General features: G+C 39.5%; 1 protein-coding gene across 5 annotated transcripts in view; it reads left to right on the forward strand.

Annotated features, from left to right (window-relative positions):
* Window positions 1-26,687, forward strand: part of UTRN (utrophin) — a 1,395,536-nt gene that overhangs the window by 402,926 nt on the left and 965,923 nt on the right. For all 5 annotated transcript variants that reach the window (XM_053711837.1, XM_053711835.1, XM_053711836.1 and 2 more), the window contains 5 exons: window positions 6,173-6,328; window positions 8,172-8,342; window positions 10,313-10,492; window positions 12,310-12,444; window positions 13,952-14,101. In XM_053711837.1, coding sequence (XP_053567812.1) covers window positions 6,173-6,328; window positions 8,172-8,342; window positions 10,313-10,492; window positions 12,310-12,444; window positions 13,952-14,101 — 792 coding nt within the window. The remainder of the gene's footprint in view (window positions 1-6,172; window positions 6,329-8,171; window positions 8,343-10,312; window positions 10,493-12,309; window positions 12,445-13,951; window positions 14,102-26,687) is intronic.

Below are 26,687 nucleotides of genomic sequence, written 5' to 3' on the forward strand. Positions count from 1 at the left end.
ACCCTTGTTTGAGGAATCAAAGAACTTTTTAGTAAATTGATCCTCCAACCATGATCTTGAAGAAACAACACAAGTCGATTCGTATGAGACTCTGCTAAATGTAAAGACGGAGCAAGTACCAAGATATCGTCCAAATAAGGAAATACCACAATACCCTGTTCTCTGATTACAGACAGAAGGGCACCGAGAATCTTTGTGAAAATTCTTGGAGCTGTAGCAAGGCCAAACGGTAGAGCCACAAATTGGTAATGCTTGTCTAGAAAAGAGAATCTCAGGAACTGATAATGATCTGGATGAATCGGAATATGCAGATATGCATCCTGTAAATCTATTGTGGACATATAATTCCCTTGCTGAACAAAAGGCAATATAGTCCTTACAGTTACCATCTTGAACGTTGGTATCCTTACATAGCGATTCAATAATTTTAGATCCAGAACTGGTCTGAAGGAATTCTCCTTCTTTGGTACAATGAAGAGATTTGAATAAAACCCCATCCCCTGTTCCGGAACTGGAACTGGCATAATTACTCCAGCCAACTCTAGATCTGAAACACAATTCAGAAATGCTTGAGCTTTCACTGGATTTACTGGGACATGGGAAAGAAAAAATCTCTTTGCAGGAGGTCTCATCTTGAAACCAATTCTGTACCCTTCTGAAACAATGTTCTGAATCCAAAGATTGTGAACAGAATTGATCCAAATTTCTTTGAAAAAACGTAACCTGCCCCCTACCAGCGGAACTGGAATGAGGGCCGTACCTTCATGTGAACTTAGAAGCAGGCTTTGCCTTTCTAGCAGGCTTGGATTTATTCCAGACTGGAGATGGTTTCCAAACTGAAACTGCTCCTGAGGACGAAGGATCAGGCTTTTGTTCTTTGTTGAAACGAAAGGATCGAAAACGATTGTTAGCCCTGTTTTTACCTTTAGATTTTTTATCCTGTGGTAAAAAAGTTCCTTTCCCACCAGTAACAATTGAAATAATAGAATCCAACTGAGAACCAAATAATTTGTTTCCCTGGAAAGAAATGGAAAGTAGAGTTGATTTAGAAGCCATATCAGCATTCCAAGTCTTAAGCCATAAAGCTCTTCTGGCTAAGATAGCCAGAGACATAAATCTAACATCAACTCTAATAATATCAAAAATGGCATCACAGATGAAATTATTAGCATGCTGGAGAAGAATAATAATATCATGAGAATCACGATTTGCTACTTGTTGCGCTAGAGTTTCCAACCAAAAAGTTGAAGCTGCAGCAACATCAGCCAATGATATAGCAGGTCTAAGAAGATTACCTGAACATAGATAAGCTTTTCTTAGAAAAGATTCAATTTTTCTATCTAAAGGATCCTTAAACGAGGTACCATCTGATGTAGGAATGGTAGTACGTTTAGCAAGGGTAGAAATAGCCCCATCAACTTTAGGGATTTTGTCCCAAAATTCTAACCTGTCAGGCGGAACAGGATATAATTGCTTAAAACGTTTAGAAGGAGTAAATGAATTACCCAATCTATCCCATTCCTTAGCAATTACTGCAGAAATAGCATTAGGAACAGGAAAGACTTCTGGAATAACCGCAGGAGCTTTAAAAACCTTATCTAAACGTATAGAATTAGTATCAAGAGGACTAGAATCCTCTATTTCTAAAGCAATTAGTACTTCTTTAAGTAAAGAGCGAATAAATTCCATCTTAAATAAATATGAAGATTTATCAGCATCAATCTCTGAGACAGAATCCTCTGAACCAGAAGAGTCCAAAGAATCAGAATGATGGTGTTCATTTAAAAATTCATCTGTAGAAAGAGAAGATTTAAAAGACTTTTTACGTTTACTAGAAGGAGAAATAACAGACAAAGCCTTCTTTATGGATTCAGAAACAAAATCTCTTATGTTATCAGGAACATTCTGCACCTTAGATGTTGAGGGAACTGCAACAGGCAATGGTACATCACTAAAGGAAATATTATCTGCATTAACAAGTTTGTCATGACATTTAATACAAACAACAGCTGGAGGAATAGCTACCAAAAGTTTACAGCAGATACACTTAGCTTTGGTAGATCCAGCAGGCAGAGGTTTTCCTGTAGTATCTTCTGGCTCAGATGCAACGTGAGACATCTTGCAATATGTAAGAGAAAAAACAACATATAAAGCAAAATAGATCAAATTCCTTATAAGACAGTTTCAGGAATGGGAAAAAAATGCCAAACATCAAGCTTCTAGCAACCAGAAGCAAATGAAAAATGAGACTGAAATAATGTGGAGACAAAAGCGACGCCCATATTTTTTGGCGCCAAAAAAGACGCCCACATTATTTGGCGCCTAAATGCTTTTTTGCGCCAAAAATGACGCAACATCCGGAACGCCGACATTTTTGGCGCAAAATAACGTCAAAAAATGACGCAACTTCCGGCGACACGTATGACGCCGGAAACGGAAATGAATTTTTGCGCCAAAAAAGTCCGCGCCAAAAATGACGCAATAAAATGAAGCATTTTCAGCCCCCGCGAGCCTAACAGCCCACAGGGAAAAAGTCAAATTTTTGAGGTAAGAAAAAATATGATAATTAAAGCATAATCCCAAATATGAAACTGACTGTCTGGAAATAAGGAAAGTTGAACATTCTGAGTCAAGGCAAATAAATGTTTGAATACATATATTTAGAACTTTATAAATAAAGTGCCCAACCATAGCTTAGAGTGTCACAGAAAATAAGACTTACTTACCCCAGGACACTCATCTACATGTTTGTAGAAAGCCAAACCAGTACTGAAACGAGAATCAGTAGAGGAAATGGTAAATATAAGAGTATATCGTCGATCTGAAAAGGGAGGTAAGAGATGAATCTCTACGACCGATAACAGAGAACCTTATGAAATAGACCCCGTAGAAGGAGATCACTGCATTCAATAGGCAATACTCTCCTCACATCCCTCTGACATTCACTGCACGCTGAGAGGAAAACCGGGCTCCAACTTGCTGCGGAGCGCATATCAACGTAGAATCTAGCACAAACTTACTTCACCACCTCCCTTGGAGGCAAAGTTTGTAAAACTGATTTGTGGGTGTGGTGAGGGGTGTATTTATAGGCATTTTAAGGTTTGGGAAACTTTGCCCCTCCTGGTAGGAATGTATATCCCATACGTCACTAGCTCATGGACTCTTGTTAATTACATGAAAGAAACAGGTGTTGCAATATTCTGAGCTACATCACTATCATGACTTAGCTATTTTTAATGCTGTTCCTTTTGTATACTCTGAGATACCTTTTCATTGTATTCCCTATTAATATTTTGTTCATTAGTTTAAAAAATTGTCAGCATTCACCATAGCCCTCCGTCAGCATTCACCATAGCCCTCCGTCAGCATTCACCATAGCCCTCCGTCAGCATTCACCAGAGCCCTCTGTCAGAATTCACCAAAGCCCTCCGTCAGCATTCACCATAGCCCTCCGTCAGCATTCACCATAGCCCTCCGTCAGCATTCACCATAGCCCTCCGTCAGCATTCACCATAGCCCTCCGTCAGCATTCACCAAAGCCCTCTGTCAGAATTCACCATAGCCCTCCGTCAGCATTCACCATAGCCCTCCGTCAGCATTCACCATAGCCCTCCGTCAGCATTCACCATAGCCCTCCGTCAGAATTCACCATAGCCCTCCGTCAGCATTCACCATCCCCTCTGTCAGCATTCACCATAGCCCTCTGTCAGAATTCACCATAGCCCTCTGTCAGAATTCACCATAGCCCTCTGTCAGAATTCACCATAGCCCTCCGTCAGCATTCACCATAGCCCTAGCCCTCTGTCAGCATTCACCATAGCCCTCCGTCAGCATTCACCATAGCCCTCCGTCAGCATTCACCATAGCCCTAGCCCTCCGTCAGCATTCACCATAGCCCTAGCCCTCTGTCAGCATTCACCATAGCCCTCTGTCAGCATTCACCATAGCCCTCTGTCAGCATTCACCATAGCCCTCTGTCAGCATTCACCATAGCCCTCTGTCAGCATTCACCATAGCCCTCTGTCAGCATTCACCATAGCCCTCTGTCAGCATTCACCATAGCCCTCTGTCAGCATTCACCATAGCCCTCTGTCAGCATTCACCATAGCCCTCTGTCAGCATTCACCATAGCCCTCCGTCAGCATTCACCATAGCCCTCCGTCAGCATTCACCATAGCCCTCTGTCAGCATTCACCATAGCCCTCCGTTAGCATTCACCATAGCCCTCCGTCAGCATTCACCATAGCCCTCCATCAGCATTCACCATAGCCCTCTGTCAGAATTCACCATAGCCCTCCGTCAGCATTCACCATAGCCCTAGCCCTCTGTCAGCATTCACCATAGCCCTCCGTCAGCATTCACCATAGCCCTCCGTCAGCATTCACCATAGCCCTCTGTCAACATTCACCATAGCCCTCTGTAAACATTCACCATAGCCCTCTGTCAACATTCACCATAGCCCTCCGTCAGAATTCACCCTAGCCCTCTGTCAACATTCACCCTAGCCCTCTGTCAACATTCACCCTAGCCCTCTGTCAACATTCACCATAGCCCTCCGTCAGCATTCACCATAGCCCTCCGTCAGCATTCACCATAGCCCTCCGTCAGCATTCACCATAGCCCTCTGTCAGAATTCACCATAGCCCTCCGTCAGCATTCACCATAGCCCTAGCCCTCTGTCAGCATTCACCATAGCCCTCCGTCAGCATTCACCATAGCCCTCCGTCAGCATTCACCATAGCCCTCCGTCAGCATTCACCATAGCCCTCCGTCAGCATTCACCATAGCCCTCCGTCAGCATTCACCATAGCCCTCCGTCAGCATTCACCATAGCCCTCTGTCAACATTCACCATAGCCCTCTGTCAACATTCACCTTAGCCCTCCCGTCAACATTCACCATAGCCCTCCGTCAGCATTCACCCTAGCCCTCCGTCAGAATTCACCCTAGCCCTCTGTCAACATTCACCCTAGCCCTCTGTCAACATTCACCCTAGCCCTCTGTCAACATTCACCCTAGCCCTCTGTCAACATTCACCCTAGCCCTCTGTCAACATTCACCATAGCCCTCCGTCAGCATTCACCATAGCCCTAGCCCTCTGTCAGCATTCACCATAGCCCTCCGTCAGCATTCACCATAGCCCTCCGTCAGCATTCACCATAGCCCTCCGTCAGCATTCACCATAGCCCTCCGTCAGCATTCACCATAGCCCTCCGTCAGCATTCACCATAGCCCTCCATCAGCATTCACCATAGCCCTCCGTCAGCATTCACCATAGCCCTCTGTCAACATTCACCATAGCCCTCTGTCAACATTCACCATAGCCCTCTGTAAACATTCACCATAGCCCTCCGTCAACATTCACCATAGCCCTCCGTCAGCATTCACCCTAGCCCTCCGTCAGAATTCACCCTAGCCCTCTGTCAACATTCACCCTAGCTCTCTGTCAACATTCACCATAGCCCTCTGTCAACATTCACCATAGCCCTCTGTCAACATTCACCATAGCCCTAGCCCTCTGTCAGCATTCACCATAGCCCTAGCCCTCTGTCAGCATTCACCATAGCCCTAGCCCTCTGTCAGCATTCACCATAGCCCTAGCCCTCTGTCAGCATTCACCATAGCCCTAGCCCTCTGTCAACAATGAATACAGATTAGCACATACATGCAAACTTTAAAAAACAAAATGCACGTTGTGTTTCTGCCACGTAAAGGAATATATTGTGCAAATATTTCCTATCACATGGAAAAAAAAACCCTGATAACTGATCTCTCTATCTATCTCTCCCTCCACACACACTCTCTCTCTCTCTCTGCACTCTCTCTCTCTCTGCACTCTCTCTCTCTCTCTCTCTCTCTCTGCACTCTCTCTCTCTCTGCACTCTCTCTATCTCTCTCTCTGCACTCTCTCTCTCTCTCTCTGCACTCTCTCTCTCTCTCTCTGCACTCTCTCTCTCTCTCTCTCTGCACTCTCTCTCTCTCTCTGGACTCTCTCCGCACTCTCTCTCTCCGCACTCTATCTCTCTCTCTGCACTCTCTCTCTCTCTGCACACTCTCTCCTAGACTAGTTGGAGAAGCAAATAGAAATTCTATATGGGTAACCATAATATATAGACATTTTATTCTATGTAAGTATTGCAGATTTGATTTATTCTCATTAAAATTGTTTATAGGCCCTTGTCAATGAAATGGAAGTTATTGAATCTTCTCTAAAAAAGCTGAATGAAGTGGATGTGGCATTGAGAAATCTACCTGACGCAATGCTTAATACTTGGGTGCAGCCCAGACTAGCTGACCAGCAGGCTCAGTGGGAGAGACTCAGTAAGCAGGTAAATATAACCTCTGCTATCTAAATAGCAGGTTGGATTGCACAAAAGTTTTCAACATTAAAGGGACATAAAAAACTAAAAAAATGACAGAGTGATGCATTCAAAGAAAAGATTAGTTTGAGAATATCATGTAGAGTTGGTTTTTTTTTAAAGTTGCATTAGCTGTATAAATATTGACTAAATAAGTAACATTTTAGTGTCTATAAAACAATGGGAGCTGACATGTTGTAACTTAGGTTACCTTCTCTGCTGTGGCCAGTTAGGGACAGTTATAAAAAGGTCACCAGAGTGTGCAGCCAATGGCTGTGTGGAATATAACAGTGTTCTGCACTTCCATTTCTAACAGGAACTGAAAAGCTCACAATTTCAGAATGGAATTAAATGAAAGGGGGACAAACTAAATAATTAAAATATATTGCAGACATATATATATATATATATATATATATATATATATATATATGGCTGCAATATATTTTCATATAAAATTATAAATTATTTATATATATATATATATATATATATATATATATATATATATATATATATATATATATATATATATATATATATTATATGATTTATCATTTTATATTACCATCTCAAGGATGTCCATTTAATTCAATTCAATCAGAAACAGTTTCTCAATGAAGTGTATAGAAATTGTTCCTAAGTAGTGTGTCTTTGGTGTTTCCGACAAGAATTTTACCATATACACAGGTCATCCTGAGAGTCATTGTTTGTAGGCATTAGGGTTATAGGCAGGGATGGACATTTCCACTAACCCTGGACGAGTAAGAAATCTAATTTTCCTACATTGAGTGGACTATTATTTTTTCCCTCTGGGCCAATAAAATTCACTAGATAATCCTAATTTTAACACAGGGTTGTTTTTTTCCAAGAAGACATAAATAAAATTCTGCTTAAGTGAGTCATATTTTATTATTAATGGGACATTCAGATAGACCATACAATTTTAAAGAACTTTCCAATTTACTTTTATTATCAAATTAGCTTCTTTCTCTTGGTATCATTTGGTGAAGGAGCAGCAATGCACTACTGGTTTCTAACTAAACAAATGGGTGAGCCAATGACAATCTGTGTATATATGCAGCCACCAATCAGCATCTAGAACCTAGGTTCTTTGCTGCTCCTGAACTTTCCTTGATACACCTTACAGCAAAGGATAACAAGAGAATGAAGCAAATTAAATAATAGAAGTAAATTGGAAAGTTGTTTAAAATTATATTCTCAATCTAAATAATAAAAGAACATTTTTGGTTTTCATGTCCCTTTAAGGACTATAGTATCCTAAAGGGATAGTAAAGTTAAAATTAAACTGGCATGATTCAGAACATAAATTTAAAAAAAAAAAAAAAAAAATATTATTATTTTTACAATTTACGTCTTGCCTTTTGATATTGGCTCTTTCCATGTGTTCAGCTAGCTCTCAGTTGTACGTTGCTGAACCTTCAGCAAAGGATACCAAGAGAATGAAGCAAATTTGATTATAGAAGTAAGTTGGAAAGTTGTTTAAAATTGCTTGCTCTATCTGAATGATGAATTTTTTATTTTGACTTTCATGTCGCTAAAATGTATATTTTGGTGGATGTAATAATATTGAGGTGTTATAAAAATGTGTGGTGCAGAACTTCTGGTCTATGCTAGTGGATCAAAAGAGCTTATTGTATCCAAAAGTGTAGGTAGATGGATAGAGAGGTAAAAAGAAAGAGAGACTATTTGTACTTGATGTCGTTTTTAATGTTTTATTTTAGTTGTTTAAGAAGATTATTCTGATGCCAGATCTTCTATATACATTTTACAAACACCGTTTTTTTTGTAGGTCATTCATCAAATGAATAAATTGTCTGAAAGTCAAGAGAAAGCTGTAAACTTGAAGAAGGATTTGGCTGAGATGCAGGAATGGATGACTCAGGCGGAGGAAGAATATTTGGAGAAGGATTTTGAGTACAAGTCGCCTGAAGAGCTTGAAAGTGCGGTGCAGGAAATGAAAGTAAGACGTTGTACTGAGAATATGGAATAACCAAATAAAAATAGTACTATATTATCAGTATTTTTTTCAATGCTATGTTGTTATTTTAGTTTTAAAAATGGAATTTGATTAACAATACAGTATGAATAATATGAGGGCATTATTACACACTATGTGCCTTAAAAAACGTTTCAAGATTAAAAGGGCAGAAAATCCAGTAGGATTCTGGGACTGTCATTTTTTTTAAAGCCCTTTGCAATAAAGGCCATTGTAAAGGAGGTTTATTTAGCCTAGACAGGTTCTGATTGGTGAGTCTGCACTGTTCACAAGCTTGCATGTCAATCAAGCTTGTGCACTAGAGTGTATGCACTAATCCGCTTTTTTATTATGTCCTGAGATTGGTACTTGTGTTATTATGGCTAAAGTGGTCATTTTTTATAGCATGTTTCATACGGCAGAGAACATTATGGGGTTAATCACAATCATTTAGAAAAGCTAGTCCATTTATTTGTCTACACAATTCACCATTAAAGTCTATAGGGATTTTTGTAGTTAAAGGGACACTGAACACAATTTTTTTTCTTTCGTGCAACTTTTAAGCAACTTTCTTATTTACTCCTATTAGCAATTTTACTTCGTTCTCTTGCTATCTTTATTTGAAAAAGAATGCATCTAAGCTAAGGAGACAGACCATTTTTGGTTCAGACCCTGGACAGCACTTGTTTATTGGTGGGTGAATTTATCCACCAATCAGCAAGAACAACCCAGGTTGTTCACCAAACATGGGCCAGCATCTAAACTTACATTCTAGCTTTTAAAATAAAGATACCAAGAGAATGAAGAGAATTTGATAATAGGAGTAAATTAGAAAGTTGCTTAAAATTGCATGCTCTATCTGAATCACAAAAGAACAAATTTTTGTTCAGTGTCCCTTTAAGTTTTATTTCTTTACCTTAAAGGAACATGAAATCCAAAAAAATGATTCAGATTGAGAATACAATTTTAAACATCGTTACAATTTACTTCTATTATCAAATTTGGTTCGTTCTTTTGTAATCCTTTGTTGAAAACCATACATAGGTAGGCTCAAGAGCTGGGAGCTAGCTGCTGATTGGTGGCGACACATATATACCTCTTATCATTGGCTTTCCCAATGTGTTCTCAGTAGTGTATGGCTGCTCCTTTTACAAAGGATACTAAGAGAATGTAGTAAAATTGATATCAGAAGTAAATTGAAAAGTCATTTAAAATGGTATGTTCTGTCTGACTCATGAAAGAAAAATATTTGGTTTCATGTCCCTTTAATTCTGTTTATAAACCCTCAGCTTAGCTTCCATATCCCGACACACCACTTTAGTTTCATTGATCTAAATGTTTAAAAACAAATTCTGTAACCTAGGTTTTCATAGAAATTCTACCAATCAAATAGCTAATTTAGGCAATTTGAAGTATTCTGAGGAAAACCAATGTTACTGAATTTGCTTTTTCCACCTCTTTAAGGAGCGTGGGGCAAGCACAATTTTTACTCAAGAGCAAGATGTGTTTAATATCCCGTTTTAACCCTATATTACAAATAAAATAAAGGAGAGCAATATCCAAATAAAGAAAATTGTGCTTCCCCTGTATCAGTGAGGGCCCCACATATCGTGCATGTTTATGGTTTAAAAAACTGATTAAAGAGACACTCAAGTCAAAATTAAATTTTCATGATTCAGATACAGCAGGCAATTTTAAACAACTTTCCAATTTACTTCCATTAACAAAATGTGCACAGTCTTTTTATATTTACAATTTTTGAGTCACCAGCTCTTACTGAGCATGTGCAAGAATTCACAGTATATACGTATATGCATTTGTGATTGGCTGATCGCTGTCACATGATACAGGAGGAGTGAAAAATGACATAACTTTGCTATTGGCTTAATGTAAATACATTGTTTTTTTTCTTATGATAGCAATAGAATTACCTACTTTTCTATTTCTATGCACAGAGAGCAAAAGAGGATGTTCTGCAGAAGGAGGTGCGTGTGAAGATACTGAAGGACAATATTAAGACGTTGGCTGCCAAGGGATCTGCTGGGGGCCAGGACCTGACATCTGAACTGAACGTGGTTTTGGACAACTACCAACTCTTGTGCAATAGGATCAGAGGAAAGTGCCACACACTGGAGGTATTGGGTTTTAAAACAAAGAAACATCTGTTTACATATTTTTTTAAAGTTAATAGTATTCTTGGGCCGTTTTCCTCCAGTATAAATAGTAGGCATGTGCATTTGTTTTCAGACCAGTGCACAGTCTTCTCGAAAATGGGATTTTAATTTTGGTAAACAAAAATAAAAATCCATATCAATGCACCTACTAGAATTAAATTCATCAGTATTCATTCTTTTCTTTTTTTTCTTTTTTTTTTAAGAGTTAAATACTTACCTTAATGTGCTGGAGAGAGAGATAACACGTTCCTCTTAGTGTCCCACATGAACTAGCAGTCTCTTGTTGTGAAAAGCAAATAAAAAAGCATGTGATAAGGGGCTGTCTGTAGTGGCTTAGAAACAGGCAGATATTAAGAGGTTTAAATGTTATAAAGTAAATTAATATAACAATGTTGGTTGTGCAAAACTGGGGAATGGGTAGTTAAGGCATTATCTATCTTTTTATACAATAACAATTTTTGTGTAGACTGCGCCATTAATGAAGGGAGAGGCTAGGATTCCTGGATTTTCAATATTCTAAATCTATATCACTTAACTACCATAAGGGGAATATTTCCTCGTATAGTGAAGCATTCCTGGTTGCTGTTTGCCATTGCGAAACATTTACTTATAGTTCTTATTGAGTCACGTTAAAGACATTGTGCTTTTCTGTCATGTAAATTAAATAACATTAATAACATTAATTATTTTAAATTCATTCATGAATTAATTTTACATTTAAAATAGAACTAGCAGGAAATGCATTTTTAAGCGGATACTTTATATATTAATCCTCACTAGCGAATAGGAAAAAATCCAGAAAATAGCAGCTCAAAAATGTCTTTATTTAGATTAAAAAAATCCAAAACAATAGCAACATTTTGGGAGTGTCTTGACTCTGGGCAATGACTCCCTATAGCATGCACCATCCTCTGGACTGATCTATATGTTTGCAATAAGGAATATAAAATTAATACAGTGTCATTGTTAAAGGGATATGAAAGCCAACATTTTTCTTTAATTAATCCGATAGAGCATGCAATTTTAAACAAGTTTCTCATTTACTTTTATTATCAATTTTACTTTTTTCTCTTGGTATCTTTTGTTGAAAAGCAGGGACATAATCTTAGGAACCCGCCCATTTCTGAACCACAACATGACAGCAGTTTCGCAAGAATGTTATCCATTTGCATGAACACAAGATGGCAGCTTTATTTCCTTCCATGTTGTGCTTCAGATGCCTACCTAGGTATCTCTTTAACACAGAATATCATGGGAACTAAGTAAATTTGATAACAGAAGTAAAATGGAATCTTTTTAAAAAAATGTCATGCTCTGAATATAAAAAGAACATTTCTGGGTTTCATATCCCTTTAAAGGGACACTCAAGTCAAAATTAAACTCATGATTCAGATAGAGCATGCCATTTTAAACTACTTCCCAATTAACTTCCATTAACAAAATGTGCACTGGCTTTTTATATTTACACTTTTGAGTAATGAGCTCCTACTGAGCATGTGCAAGAATTCACAGAACATACGTATATGAATATGTGATTGGCTGATGGCTGTCACAGGATACAGGAGGAGTGGAAATAGACATTGCTTTGCTATAGGCTTAATGCAAAGACATTGTTTGAAATTTGTCAGAAAAAAATCTACTACTCATTTGAAGTTCAGACTTAGTACCCATTGCATTGTATTGTTAACATGCATTTGTTGATTATGCAAATCTACTGTATTGACTGTTTTTTTTTAATCATTTTATTTTCCCTCACCACTTTCATCTGTTCAATGTAGGAAGTTTGGTCTTGCTGGATAGAACTGTTGGACTTTCTGAAACTGGAGACTGCTTGGCTAAATACATTGGAAGAAAAATTACAAACTACGTCAAATCTTCCTGACAAAGCTGATTCCGTCAGTAATGCATTGGAGGTATAGTACCAAAGAATACGTAGAAAATAGAGTCCTTTATCCCTGTTAGCGTTTAGTGGTTCTACCAATATAAATGAATATGTAGCTCATGAAATATAGTTATTGGGCCTCTGGTCTACAGTGAATAGTTTCCATTAATATTACAGCAACAATGATTTTAGTAAGTGTATTGGGAAGCGGTAATATAAAGCACTTAATCTTAAAGCACAGGTACATGTTTGTTAATATCCATTAGTAGAAAAGCCGTCGTCAATTTCTGCTTCTGATAATCTCTGTAATAAGAGGGCAGAGAGTCTATCAGACAATTACAGGTTATTTTATAAACATTAAAGGGACAGTACATTATTCTTACAAGCAACAACATCCAGTACAGCAGAAAAGGAACAACACAATGCCCAGATATTGATTGAAGGGATAGGAAAGCCACAATTAAACTTGCATGATTCAGATAGAACATATAATTTTAAGACACTTTTAAATTCACTTCTATTTTCAAATGTGCTTCGTTCTCTTGGTATCCATTGTTGAAAAATAATATGCACATATCCAACACTAGTGGGAGCTAGCTGCTGATTGGTGCCTGTACACCTATGTCTCTTGTGATTGGCTAACTAGATGTGTTCAGCTAGCTGCCAGTAGTGCAATGATGTTCCTTCAGCAAAGGATAACAAAAGAATGAAGCAAATTCAATAATAGAAGTAAAATTAAAAATTGTTTAAAATTGTATGTTCTATCCAAATCATGAAATAATATGTTGGGGTTTCCTGTCCCTTTAAGCAAAAAAAAAAAATTATATTTTGAAATATTTACCTAAAACTGACCAGTTATACATTCGTCATTCAACACTGCAGGGGCTCCCTTGAAACTGGGCTTTGCATCTGCAAAGTATGAATTCACCCCAAATTAATTTTTATAGCATATTCTAATTATATAGAAACAACCATTTTGTCCCCTTTTCTGTAATTTAACTCTCTAAATTGTGGGTTTTCTAAGTCTTAAGAATTGGAAGTGCACAATACAGAGTTTACAAGCCTAACCTTTCCCCATATCTGACCCTAATTGGCCTTAGCAGGAATAATAAAATAAGGACTGCAAAACAATGTATCTTGTTTTAAGCTATATGTATGCCATTTCCAAACCCGTAATGTCTTCTCAAAATAAGGCAAGTGGCTGGGGGGAGTAAAAAAAATAAAAAAAATGCTGCAAACAATATGTTAATGTATTTAGAAAGCATCCATACTTGGCTGATCTTTATTTTTTGCAATTCTATAGAAAAGTCTTATAATTAAAAGCTATTTCATGTCCCTTTTTCACATTACAACATATAATTTAGAATAAAAGTGTAATAAAATTGAGAAGATGATAAAGTTATTATTTAAAAATAGTAATCATCTTCCCTCTGTTAGTTGTATTTATTTACCATATTGCTGTGTGACTTGTCACACCATCTGTTTTACATGAAGTATTTTATTTAAAAAGTCACTTATGTTTATCTGTAATCCTCTAGTCTTTGGAATCGATCCTGCGCCACCCTGCAGATAATAGAACCCAAATCCGGGAACTTGGCCAAACTTTGATTGACGGTGGGATCCTTGATGACATTATCAGTGAAAAACTAGAAGTTTTTAATGCTCGATATGAGGAACTGAGTCATTCTGTGAGTACTGAAAATCTTCTAGCTTATTTTACGTCCGTTACTATATTACTTTGCTATATTTAGGCACTGGCAAGGCTGTATGGGATTTAGCAGTTATTAAATATTCATTACTGTGTAATAATGGGAATTGGAAACCGCATCTTGTAGAGATACTGAGTGTTAACAAACAGCCTTATAGTTTAACTTTTAGCAAACTCTATTGAAATAGAAACTTTGTTAACATAATAAGATATAATAATCATAAAGAAATAGCTTGAGATTCTGAGTACAGAAGGGGACTTTGAAGATTAAAGGGATACTGAACCCACATTTTTTCTTTTATGATTTAGATACAACATGCAATTTTAAGCAACTTTCTAATTTTCTCCTGTTATCAATTTTCCTTTGTTTGCTTGGTATCTTTATGTAAAAAGCAGGAATGTAAGCTTAGGATCCAGCCCTTTCTTTCATGTAATTAGCAAGAGTCCATGAGCTAGTGACGTATGGGATATACATTCCTACCAGGAGGGGCAAAGTTTCCCAAACCTCAAAATGCCTATAAATACACCCCTCACCACACCCACAATTCAGTTTTACAAACTTTGCCTCCGATGGAGGTGGTGAAGTAAGTTTGTGCTAGATTCTACGTTGATATGCGCTCCGCAGCAAGTTGGAGCCCCTATTTTCCTCTCAGCGTGCAGTGAATGTCAGAGGGATGTGAGGAGAGTATTGCCTATTTGAATGCAGTGATCTCCTTCTACGGGGTCTATTTCATAGGTTCTCTGTTATCGGTCGTAGAGATTCATCTCTTACCTCCCTTTTCAGATCGACGATATACTCTTATATATACCATTACCTCTACTGATTCTCGTTTCAGTACTGGTTTGGCTTTCTACAAACATGTAGATGAGTGTCCTGGGGTAAGTAAATCTTATTTTCTGTGACACTCTAAGCTATGGTTGGGCACTTTGTTTATAAAGTTCTAAATATATGTATTCAAACATTTATTTGCCTTGACTCAGAATGTTCAACTTTCCTTATTTTCAGACAGTCAGTTTCATATTTGGGATAATGCATTTGATTTAATCATTTTTTCTTACCTTCAAAAATTTGACTTTTTTCCCTGTGGGCTGTTAGGCTCGCGGGGGCTGAAAATGCTTCATTTTATTGCGTCATTCTTGGTGCGGACTTTTTTGGCGCAAAAATTATTTTCCGTTTCCGGCGTCATACGTGTCGCCGGAAGTTGCGTCATTTTTTGACGTTATTTTGCGCCAAAAATGTCGGCGTTCCGGATGTGGCGTCATTTTTGGCACCAAAAAGCATTTAGGCGCCAAATAATGTGGGCGTCTTATTTGGCGCTAAAAAATATGGGCGTCGCTTTTGTCTCCACATTATTTAAGTCTCATTTTTCATTGCTTCTGGTTGCTAGAAGCTTGTTCTTTGGCATTTTTTCCCATTCCTGAAACTGTCATTTAAGGAATTTGATCAATTTTGCTTTATATGTTGTTGTTTTTTCTCTTACATATTGCAAGATGTCTCACGTTGCATCTGAGTCAGAAGATACTACAGGAAAATCGCTGTCTAGTGCTGGATCTACCAAAGCTAAGTGTATCTGCTGTAAACTTTTGGTAGCTATTCCTCCAGCTGTTGTTTGTATTGATTGTCATGACAAACTTGTTAAAGCAGATAATATTTCCTTTAGTAAAGTACTATTGCCTGTTGCAGTTCCTTCAACATCTAAGGTGCAGAATGTTCCTGATAACATAAGAGATTTTGTTTCAGAATCCATAAAGAAGGCTATGTCTGTTATTTCTCCTTCTAGTAAACGTAAAAAATCTTTTAAAACTTCTCTCCCTACAGATGAATTTTTAAATGAACATCATCATTCTGATTCTGATAACTCTTCTGGTTCAGAGGATTCTGTCTCAGAGGTTGATGCTGATAAATCTTCATATTTATTTAAAATGGAATTTATTCGTTCTTTACTTAAAGAAGTTCTAATTGCTTTAGAAATAGAGGATTCTGGTCCTCTTGATACTAATTCTAAACGTTTGGATAAGGTATTTAAATCTCCTGTGGTTATTCCAGAAGTTTTTCCTGTTCCTAATGCTATTTCTGCAGTAATTTCCAAAGAATGGGATACATTGGGTAGTTCATTTACTCCCTCTAAACTTTTTAAGCAATTATATCCTGTGCCGTCTGACAGATTAGAATTTTGGGACAAAATCCCTAAAGTTGATGGGGCTATTTCTACCCTTGCTAAACGTACTACTATTCCTACGTCAGATGGTACTTCGTTTAAGGATCCTTTAGATAGGAAAATTGAGTTCTTTCTAAGAAAAGCTTATCTGTGTTCAGGTAATCTTCTTAGACCTGCTATATCTTTGGCTGATGTTGCTGCAGCTTCAACTTTTTGGTTGGAAACCTTAGCGCAACAAGTAACACATCATGATTCTCATGATATTATTCTTCTTCTTCAGCATGCTAATAATTTTATCTGTGATGCCATCTTTGATATTATCAGAGTTGATGTCAGGTTTATGTCTCTAGCTATTTTAGCTAGAAGAGCTTTATGGCTTAAGACTTGGAATGCTGATATGGCTTCTAAATCAACTCTACTTTCCATTTCTTTCCAGGGTAACAAATTATTTGGTTCTCAGTTGGATTCTATTATTTCAACTGTTACTGGTGGGAAAGGAACTTTTTTACCACAGGATAAAAAATCTAAGGGTAAAAACAGAGCTAATAATCGTTTTCGTTCCTTTCGTTTCAACAAAGAACAAAAACCTGATCCTTCATCCTCAGGAGCAGTTTCAGTTTGGAAACCATCTCCAATCTGGAATAAATCCAAGCCAGCCAGAAAGGCAAAGCCTGCTTCTAAGTCCACATGAAGGTGCGGCCCTCATTCCAGCTCAGCTGGTAGGGGGCAGGTTACGTTTTTTCAAAGAAATTTGGATCAATTCTGTTCACAATCTTTGGATTCAGAACATTGTTTCAGAAGGGTACAGAATTGGTTTCAAGATGAGACCTCCTGCAAAGAGATTTTTTCTTTCCCGTGTCCCAGTAAATCCAGTAAAAGCTCAAGCATTTCTGAATTGTGTTTCAGATCTAGAGTTGACTGGAGTAATTATGCCAGTTCCAGTTCAGGAACAGGGGATGGGGTTTTATTCAAATCTCTTCATTGTACCAAAGAAGGAGAATTCCTTCAGACCAGTTCTGGATCTAAAAATATTGAATCGTTATGTAAGGATACCAACGTTCAAGATGGTAACTGTAAGGACTATCTTGCCTTTTGTTCAGCAAGGGAATTATATGTCCACAATAGATTTACAGGATGCATATCCACATATTCCAATTCATCCGGATCATTATCGGTTCCTGAGATTCTCTTTTCTGGACAAGCATTACCAGTTTGTGGCTCTGCCGTTTGGCCTTGCTACAGCTCCAAGAATTTTTACAAAGGTTCTCGGTGCCCTTCTGTCTGTAATCAGAGAACAGGGTATTGTGGTATTTCCTTATTTGGACGATATCTTGGTACTTGCTCAGTCTTTACATTTAGCAGAATTTCATACAAATCGACTTGTGTTGTTTCTTCAAGATCATGGTTGGAGGATCAATTTACCAAAAAGTTCATTGATTCCTCAGACAAGGGTAACCTTTCTGGGTTTCCAAATAGATTCAGTGTCCATGACTCTGTCTTTAACAGACAAGAGGCGTCTAAAACTGATGGCAGCTTGTCGAAACCTTCAGTCACAATCATTCCCTTCGGTAGCCTTATGCATGGAAATTCTAGGTCTTATGACTGCTGCATCGGACGCGATCCCCTTTGCTCGTTTTCACATTCGACCTCTTCAGCTTTGTATGCTGAATCAATGGTGCAAGGATTACACAAAGATATATCATTAATATCTTTAAAACCGATTGTTCGACACTCTCTAACGTGGTGGACAGATCACCATCGTTTAATTCAGGGGGCTTCTTTTGTGCTTCCGACCTGGACTGTAATTTCAACAGATGCAAGTCTCACAGGTTGGGGAGCTGTGTGGGGATCTCTGACGGCACAAGGAGTTTGGGAATCTCAGGAGGTGAGATTACCGATCAATATTTTGGAACTCCGTGCAATTTTCAGAGCTCTTCAGTTTTGGCCTCTTCTGAAGAGAGAATCGTTCATTTGTTTTCAGACAGACAATGTCACAACTGTGGCATACATCAATGATCAAGGAGGAACTCACAGTCCTCTGGCTATGAAAGAAGTATCTCGAATTTTGGTTTGGGCGGAATCCAGCTCCTGTCTAATCTCTGCGGTTCATATCCCAGGTGTAGACAATTGGGAAGCGGATTATCTCAGTCGCCAAACGTTGCATCCGGGCGAATGGTCTCTTCACCCAGAGGTATTTCTTCAGATCGTTCAAATGTGGGAACTTCCAGAAATAGATTTGATGGCGTCCCATCTAAACAAGAAACTTCCCAGGTATCTGTCCAGATCCCGGGATCCTCAGGCGGAGGCAGTGGATGCATTATCACTTCCTTGGAAGTATCATCCTGCCTATATCTTTCCGCCTCTAGTTCTTCTTCCAAGAGTAATCTCCAAGATTCTGAAGGAATGCTTGTTTGTTCTGCTGGTAGCTCCGGCATGGCCTCACAGGTTTTGGTATGCGGATCTTGTCCGGATGGCCTCTTGCCAACCGTGGACTCTTCCGTTAAGACCAGACCTTCTGTCACAAGGTCCTTTTTTCCATCAGGATCTGAAATCCTTAAATTTAAAGGTATGGAGATTGAACGCTTGATTCTTCGTCAAAGAGGTTTCTCTGACGCTGTGATTAATACTATGTTACAGGCTCGTAAATCTGTATCTAGAGAGATATATTATAGAGTCTGGAAGACTTATATTTCTTGGTGTATTTCTCATCATTTTTCTTGGCATTCTTTCAGAATTCCGAGAATTTTACAGTTTCTTCAGGATGGTTTAGATAAAGGTTTGTCCGCAAGTTCCTTGAAAGGACAAATCTCTGCTCTTTCTGTTCTTTTTCACAGAAAGATTGCTAATCTTCCTGATATTCATTGTTTTGTACAAGCTTTGGTTCGTATAAAACCTGTCATTAAGTCAATTTCTCCTCCTTGGAGTTTGAATTTGGTTCTAGGGGCTCTTCAAGCTCCTCCGTTTGAACCTATGCATTCATTGGACATTAAATTACTTTCTTGGAAAGTTTTGTTCCTTTTGGCAATCTCTTCTGCCAGAAGAGTTTCTGAATTATCTGCTCTTTCTTGTGAGTCTCCTTTTCTGATTTTTCATCAGGATAAGGCAGTGTTGCGAACTTCTTTTGAATTTTTACCTAAAGTTGTGAATTCCAACAACATTAGTAGAGAAATTGTGGTTCCTTCATTATGTCCTAATCCTAAGAATTCTAAGGAGAAATCGTTACATTCTTTGGATGTTGTTAGAGCTTTGAAATATTATGTTGAAGCTTCTAAGTCTTTCCGAAAGACTTCTAGTTTATTTGTTATCTTTTCCGGTTCTAGAAAAGGCCAGAAAGCTTCTGCCATTTCTTTGGCATCTTGGTTGAAATCTTTAATTCATCTTGCCTATGTTGAGTCGGGTAAAACTCCGCCTCAAAGGATTACAGCTCATTCTACTAGGTCAGTTTCTACTTCCTGGGCGTTTAGGAATGAAGCTTCGATTGATCAGATTTGCAAAGCAGCAACTTGGTCCTCTTTGCATACTTTTACTAAATTCTACCATTTTGATGTATTTTCTTCTTCTGAAGCAGTTTTTGGTAGAAAAGTACTTCAGGCAGCGGTTTCAGTTTGAATCTTCTGCTTATGTTTTTCGTTAAACTTTATTTTGGGTGTGGATTATTTTCAGCAGGAATTGGCTGTCTTTATTTTATCCCTCCCTCTCTAGTGACTCTTGTGTGGAAAGATCCACATCTTGGGTAATCATTATCCCATACGTCACTAGCTCATGGACTCTTGCTAATTACATGAAAGAAAACATAATTTATGTAAGAACTTAACTGATAAATTCATTTCTTTCATATTAGCAAGAGTCCATGAGGCCCGCCCTTTTTTTGTGGTGGTTATGATTTTGTATAAAGCACAATTATTCCAATTCCTTATTTTATATGCTTTCGCACTTTTTTATCACCCCACTTCTTGGCTATTCGTTAAACTGAATTGTGGGTGTGGTGAGGGGTGTATTTATAGGCATTTCTCCAACATAGGTGTGTCCGGTCCACGGCGTCATCCTTACTTGTGGGATATTCTCTTCCCCAACAGGAAATGGCAAAGAGCCCAGCAAAGCTGGTCACATGATCCCTCCTAGGCTCCGCCTTCCCCAGTCATTCTCTTTGCCGTTGTACAGGCAACATCTCCACGGAGATGGCTTAGAGTTTTTTAGTGTTTAACTGTAGTTTTTATTATTCAATCAAGAGTTTGTTATTTTAAAATAGTGCTGGTATGTACTATTTACTCTGAAACAGAAAAGAGATGAAGATTTCTGTTTGTAAGAGGAAAATGATTTTAGCAACCGTTACTAAAATCGATGGCTGTTTCCACACAGGACTGTTGAGAGGAATTAACTTCAGTTGGGGGAACAGTGAGCAGACTTTTGCTGCTTGAGGTATGACACATTCTAACAAGACGATGTAATGCTGGAAGCTGTCATTTTCCCTATGGGATCCGGTAAGCCATTTTTATTACAGACAGAAAAAAAGGGCTTCACAAGGGCTTTTTAAGACTGTAGACATTTTCTGGGCTAAATCGATTTATATATAAACATATTTTATACTCCATAGCCTTGAGGAATTATTTTAATCTTGGGAATTTTTGTAAAATAACCGGCAGGCACTGTATTGGACACCTTATTCTCTAGGGGCTTTCCCTAGTCATAGGCAGAGTCTCATTTTCGCGCCTGTATTGCGCACTTGTTTTTGAGAAGCATGACATGCAGATGCATGTGTGAGGAGCTCTGATACATATAAAAGACTTTCTGAAGGCGTCATTTGGTATCGTATTCCCCTTTGGGCTTGGTTGGGTCTCAGCAAAGCAGATACCAGGGACTGTAAAGGGGTTAAATATAAAAACGGCTCCGGTTCCGTTATTTTAAGGGTTAAAGCTTCCAAATTTGGTGTGCAATACTTTTAAGGCTTTAAGACACTGTGGTGAAATTTTGGTGAATTTTGAACAATTCCTTCATACTTTTCCGCAATTGCAGTAATAAAGTGTGTTCAGTTTAAAATTTAAAGTGACAGTAACGGTTTTATTTTAAAACGTTTTTTGTACTTTGTTATCAAGTTTATGCCTGTTTAACATGTCTGAACTACCAGATAGACTGTGTTCTGAATGTGGGGAAGCCAAGGTTCCTTCTCATTTAAATAGATGTGATTTATGTGACACAAAATTTAGAGAAAATGATGCCCAAGATGATTCCTCAAGTGAGGGGAGTAAGCATGGTACTGCATCATCCCCTCCTTCGTCTACACCAGTCTTGCCCACACAGGAGGCCCCTAGTACATCTAGCGCGCCAATACTCCTTACTATGCAACAATTAACGGCTGTAATGGATAATTCTATCAAAAACATTTTAGCCAAAATGCCCACTTATCAGCGAAAGCGCGACTGCTCTGTTTTAGAAAATACTGAAGAGCATGAGGACGCTGATGATATTGGTTCTGAAGGGCCCCTACACCAGTCTGAGGGGGCCAGGGAGGTTTTGTCTGAGGGAGAAATTTCAGATTCAGGGAAAATTTCTCAACAAGCTGAACCTGATGTGATTACATTTAAATTTAAGTTGGAACATCTCCGCGCTCTGCTTAAGGAGGTGTTATCCACTCTGGATGATTGTGAGAATTTGGTCATTCCAGAGAAACTATGTAAAATGGACAAGTTCCTAGAGGTCCCGGGGCCCCCCGAAGCTTTTCCTATACCCAAGCGGGTGGCGGACATTGTAAATAAAGAATGGGAAAGGCCCGGTATACCTTTCGTCCCTCCCCCCATATTTAAAAAATTGTTTCCTATGGTCGACCCCAGAAAGGACTTATGGCAGACAGTCCCCAAGGTCGAGGGGGCGGTTTCTACTCTAAACAAACGCACCACTATACCCATAGAAGATAGTTGTGCTTTCAAAGATCCTATGGATAAAAAATTAGAAGGTTTGCTTAAAAAGATGTTTGTTCAGCAAGGTTACCTTCTACAACCAATTTCATGCATTGTCCCTGTCACTACAGCCGCGTGTTTCTGGTTCGATGAGCTAGAAAAGGCGATCAATAATAATTCTTCTTCTTATGAGGAGATTATGGACAGAATTCGTGCTCTGAAATTGGCTAATTCTTTCACCCTAGATGCCACTTTGCAATTGGCTAGGTTAGCGGCGAAAAATTCTGGGTTTGCTATTGTGGCGCGCAGAGCGCTTTGGTTAAAATCTTGGTCAGCGGATGCGTCTTCCAAGAACAAATTGCTTAACATTCCTTTCAAGGGGAAAACGCTGTTTGGCCCCGACTTGAAAGAGATTATCTCTGATATCACTGGGGGCAAGGGCCACGCCCTTCCTCAGGATAGGTCTTTCAAGGCCAAAAATAAACCTAATTTTCGTCCCTTTCGCAGAAACGGACCAGCCCCAAGTGCTACGTCCTCTAAGCAGGAGGGTAATACTTCTCAAGCCAAACCAGCCTGGAGACCAATGCAAGGCTGGAACAAAGGAAAGCAGGCCAAGAAACCTGCCACTGCTACCAAGACAGCATGAGATGTTGGCCCCCGATCCGGGACCGGATCTGGTGGGGGGCAGACTCTATCTCTTCGCTCAGGCTTGGGCAAGAGATGTTCTGGATCCTTGGGCGCTAGAAATAGTCTCCCAAGGTTATCTTCTGGAATTCAAGGGGCTTCCCCCAAGGGGGAGGTTCCACAGGTCTCAATTGTCTTCAGACCACATAAAAAAACAGGCATTCTTGCATTGTGTAGAAGACCTGTTAAAAATGGGAGTGATTCATCCTGTTCCATTAGGAGAACAAGGGATGGGGTTCTACTCCAATCTGTTCGTAGTTCCCAAAAAAGAGGGAACGTTCAGACCAATCTTAGATCTCAAGATACTAAACAAGTTTCTCAAGGTTCCATCGTTCAAAATGGAAACCATTCGAACAATTCTTCCTTCCATCCAGGAAGGTCAATTCATGACCACGGTGGATTTAAAGGATGCGTATCTACATATTCCTATCCACAAGGAACATCATCGGTTCCTAAGGTTCGCATTCCTGGACAAGCATTACCAGTTTGTGGCACTTCCGTTCGGATTAGCCACTGCTCCAAGGATTTTCACAAAGGTACTAGGGTCCCTTCTAGCGGTGCTAAGACCAAGGGGCATTGCAGTGGTACCTTACTTGGACGACATTCTGATTCAAGCGTCGTCCCTTCCTCAAGCAAAGGCTCACACGGACATTGTCCTGGCCTTTCTCAGATCTCATGGATGGAAAGTGAACGTAGAAAAGAGTTCTCTATCTCCGTCAACAAGGGTTCCCTTCTTGGGAACAATAATAGACTCCTTAGAAATGAGGATTTTTCTGACAGAGGCCAGAAAAACAAAACTTCTGAACTCTTGTCAAATACTTCATTCTGTTCCTCTTCCTTCCATAGCGCAGTGCATGGAAGTAATAGGTTTGATGGTAGCGGCAATGGACATAGTTCCTTTTGCGCGCATTCATCTAAGACCATTACAACTGTGCATGCTCAGTCAGTGGAATGGGGACTATACAGACTTGTCTCCGACGATACAAGTAAATCAGAGGACCAGAGATTCACTCCGTTGGTGGCTGTCCCTGGACAACCTGTCACAGGGGATGAGCTTCCGCAGACCAGAGTGGGTCATTGTCACGACCGACGCCAGTCTGGTGGGCTGGGGCGCGGTCTGGGGACCCCTGAAAGCTCAGGGTCTTTGGTCTCGGGAAGAATCTCTTCTACCGATAAATATTCTGGAACTGAGAGCGATATTCAATGCTCTCAAGGCTTGGCCTCAGCTAGCAAAGGCCAAGTTCATACGGTTTCAATCAGACAACATGACAACTGTTGCGTACATCAACCATCAGGGGGGAACAAGGAGTTCCCTGGCGATGGAAGAAGTGACCAAAATCATTCAATGGGCGGAGACTCACTCCTGCCACTTGTCTGCAATCCACATCCCAGGAGTGGAAAATTGGGAAGCGGATTTTCTGAGTCGTCAGACATTTCATCCGGGGGAGTGGGAACTCCATCCGGAAATCTTTGCCCAAATTACTCAACTGTGGGGCATTCCAGACATGGATCTGATGGCCTCTCGTCAGAACTTCAAGGTTCCTTGCTACGGGTCCAGATCCAGGGATCCCAAGGCGACTCTAGTAGATGCACTAGTAGCACCTTGGACCTTCAAACTAGCTTATGTATTCCCGCCGTTTCCTCTCATCCCCAGGCTGGTAGCCAGGATCAATCAGGAGAGGGCATCGGTGATCTTGATAGCTCCTGCGTGGCCACGCAGGACTTGGTATGCAGACCTGGTGAATATGTCATCGGCTCCACCATGGAAGCTACCTTTGAGACGAGACCTTCTTGTTCAAGGTCCGTTCGAACATCCGAATCTGGTCTCACTCCAACTGACTGCTTGGAGATTGAACGCTTGATCTTATCATAGCGGGGATTCTCAGATTCTGTCATTGATACTCTTGTTCAGGCCAGAAAGCCTGTAACTAGAAAAATTTACCACAAAATATGGAAAAAATATATCTGTTGGTGTGAATCTAAAGGATTCCCTTGGGACAAGGTAAAAATTCCTAAGATTCTATCCTTTCTTCAAGAAGGTTTGGAGAAAGCATTACACTGCAAGTTCCTTGAAGGGACAGATTTCTGCCTTGTCTGTGTTACTTCACAAAAAGCTGGCAACTGTGCCAGATGTTCAAGCCTTTGTTCAGGCTCTGGTTAGAATCAAGCCTGTTTACAAACCTTTGACTCCTCCTTGGAGTCTCAATTTAGTTCTTTCAGTTCTTCAGGGGGTTCCGTTTGAACCCTTACATTCCGTTGATATTAAGTTATTATCTTGGAAAGTTTTGTTTTTGGTTGCAATTTCTTCTGCTAGAAGAGTTTCAGAATTATCTGCTCTGCAGTGTTCTCCTCCTTATCTGGTGTTCCATGCAGATAAGGTGGTTTTACGTACTAAACCTGGTTTTCTTCCGAAAGTTGTTTCTAACAAAAACATTAACCAGGAGATAGTCGTGCCTTCTTTGTGTCCGAATCCAGTTTCAAAGAAGGAACGTTTGTTGCACAATTTGGATGTTGTTCGTGCTCTAAAATTCTATTTAGATGCTACAAAGGATTTTAGACAAACATCTTCCTTGTTTGTTGTTTATTCTGGTAAAAGGAGAGGTCAAAAAGCAACTTCTACCTCTCTCTCTTTTTGGATTAAAAGCATCATCAGATTGGCTTACGAGACTGCCGGACGGCAGCCTCCTGACAGAATCACAGCTCATTCCACTAGGGCTGTGGCTTCCACATGGGCCTTCAAGAACGAGGCTTCTGTTGATCAGATATGTAAGGCAGCGACTTGGTCTTCACTGCACACTTTTACTAAATTTTACAAGTTTGATACTTTTGCTTCTTCTGAGGCTATTTTTGGGAGAAAGGTTTTGCAAGCCGTGGTGCCTTCCATCTAGGTGACCTGATTTGCTCCCTCCCTTCATCCTTGTCCTAAAGCTTTGGTATTGGTTCCCACAAGTAAGGATGACGCCGTGGACCGGACACACCTATGTTGGAGAAAACAGAATTTATGTTTACCTGATAAATTACTTTCTCCAACGGTGTGTCCGGTCCACGGCCCGCCCTGGTTTTTTAATCAGGTCTGATAATTTATTTTCTTTAACTACAGTCACCACGGTATCATATGGTTTCTCCTATGCAAATATTCCTCCTTTACGTCGGTCGAATGACTGGGGAAGGCGGAGCCTAGGAGGGATCATGTGACCAGCTTTGCTGGGCTCTTTGCCATTTCCTGTTGGGGAAGAGAATATCCCACAAGTAAGGATGACGCCGTGGACCGGACACACCGTTGGAGAAAGTAATTTATCAGGTAAACATAAATTCTGTTTTTGAGGTTTGGGAAACTTTGCCCCTCCTGGTAGGAATGTATATCCCACGTCACTAGCTCATGGACTCTTGCTAATATGAAAGAAATGAATTTATCAGGTAAGTTCTTACATAAATTATGTTTTTTGCTGATTGGTGGCTACATTTAGCTACCAATCAGCAAGCTCTACCCAGGGTGCTGAAGTAAAATTGAACTGTCTCCTAAGCTTACATTCCTGCTTTTTAAATAAAGATAACAAGAGAACTTATAAAAATAGATAACAGGAGTAAATTAGACATTTGCTTAAAATTCCATGCTCTACCGAAATCATCAAATAAAAAATTGGCTTTCGTATTTCTTTAATATATACATCAGACATGAACATAGGAATATGGAGTATGCTAAACCTTATGACTCAATGCAGCGTTCTCAACAGAAAATGTTGCCAGCCAGGAGGCATTATGAAGTAGCAGGGTGGCGTCAGATTATTAGTTTGCCGTTTTATAACACTTTCTGTTCTTTATAAATTTC

Source organism: Bombina bombina, chromosome 4 (genome assembly GCF_027579735.1).
Source record: "Bombina bombina isolate aBomBom1 chromosome 4, aBomBom1.pri, whole genome shotgun sequence".
NCBI lineage: Eukaryota > Metazoa > Chordata > Amphibia > Anura > Bombinatoridae > Bombina > Bombina bombina.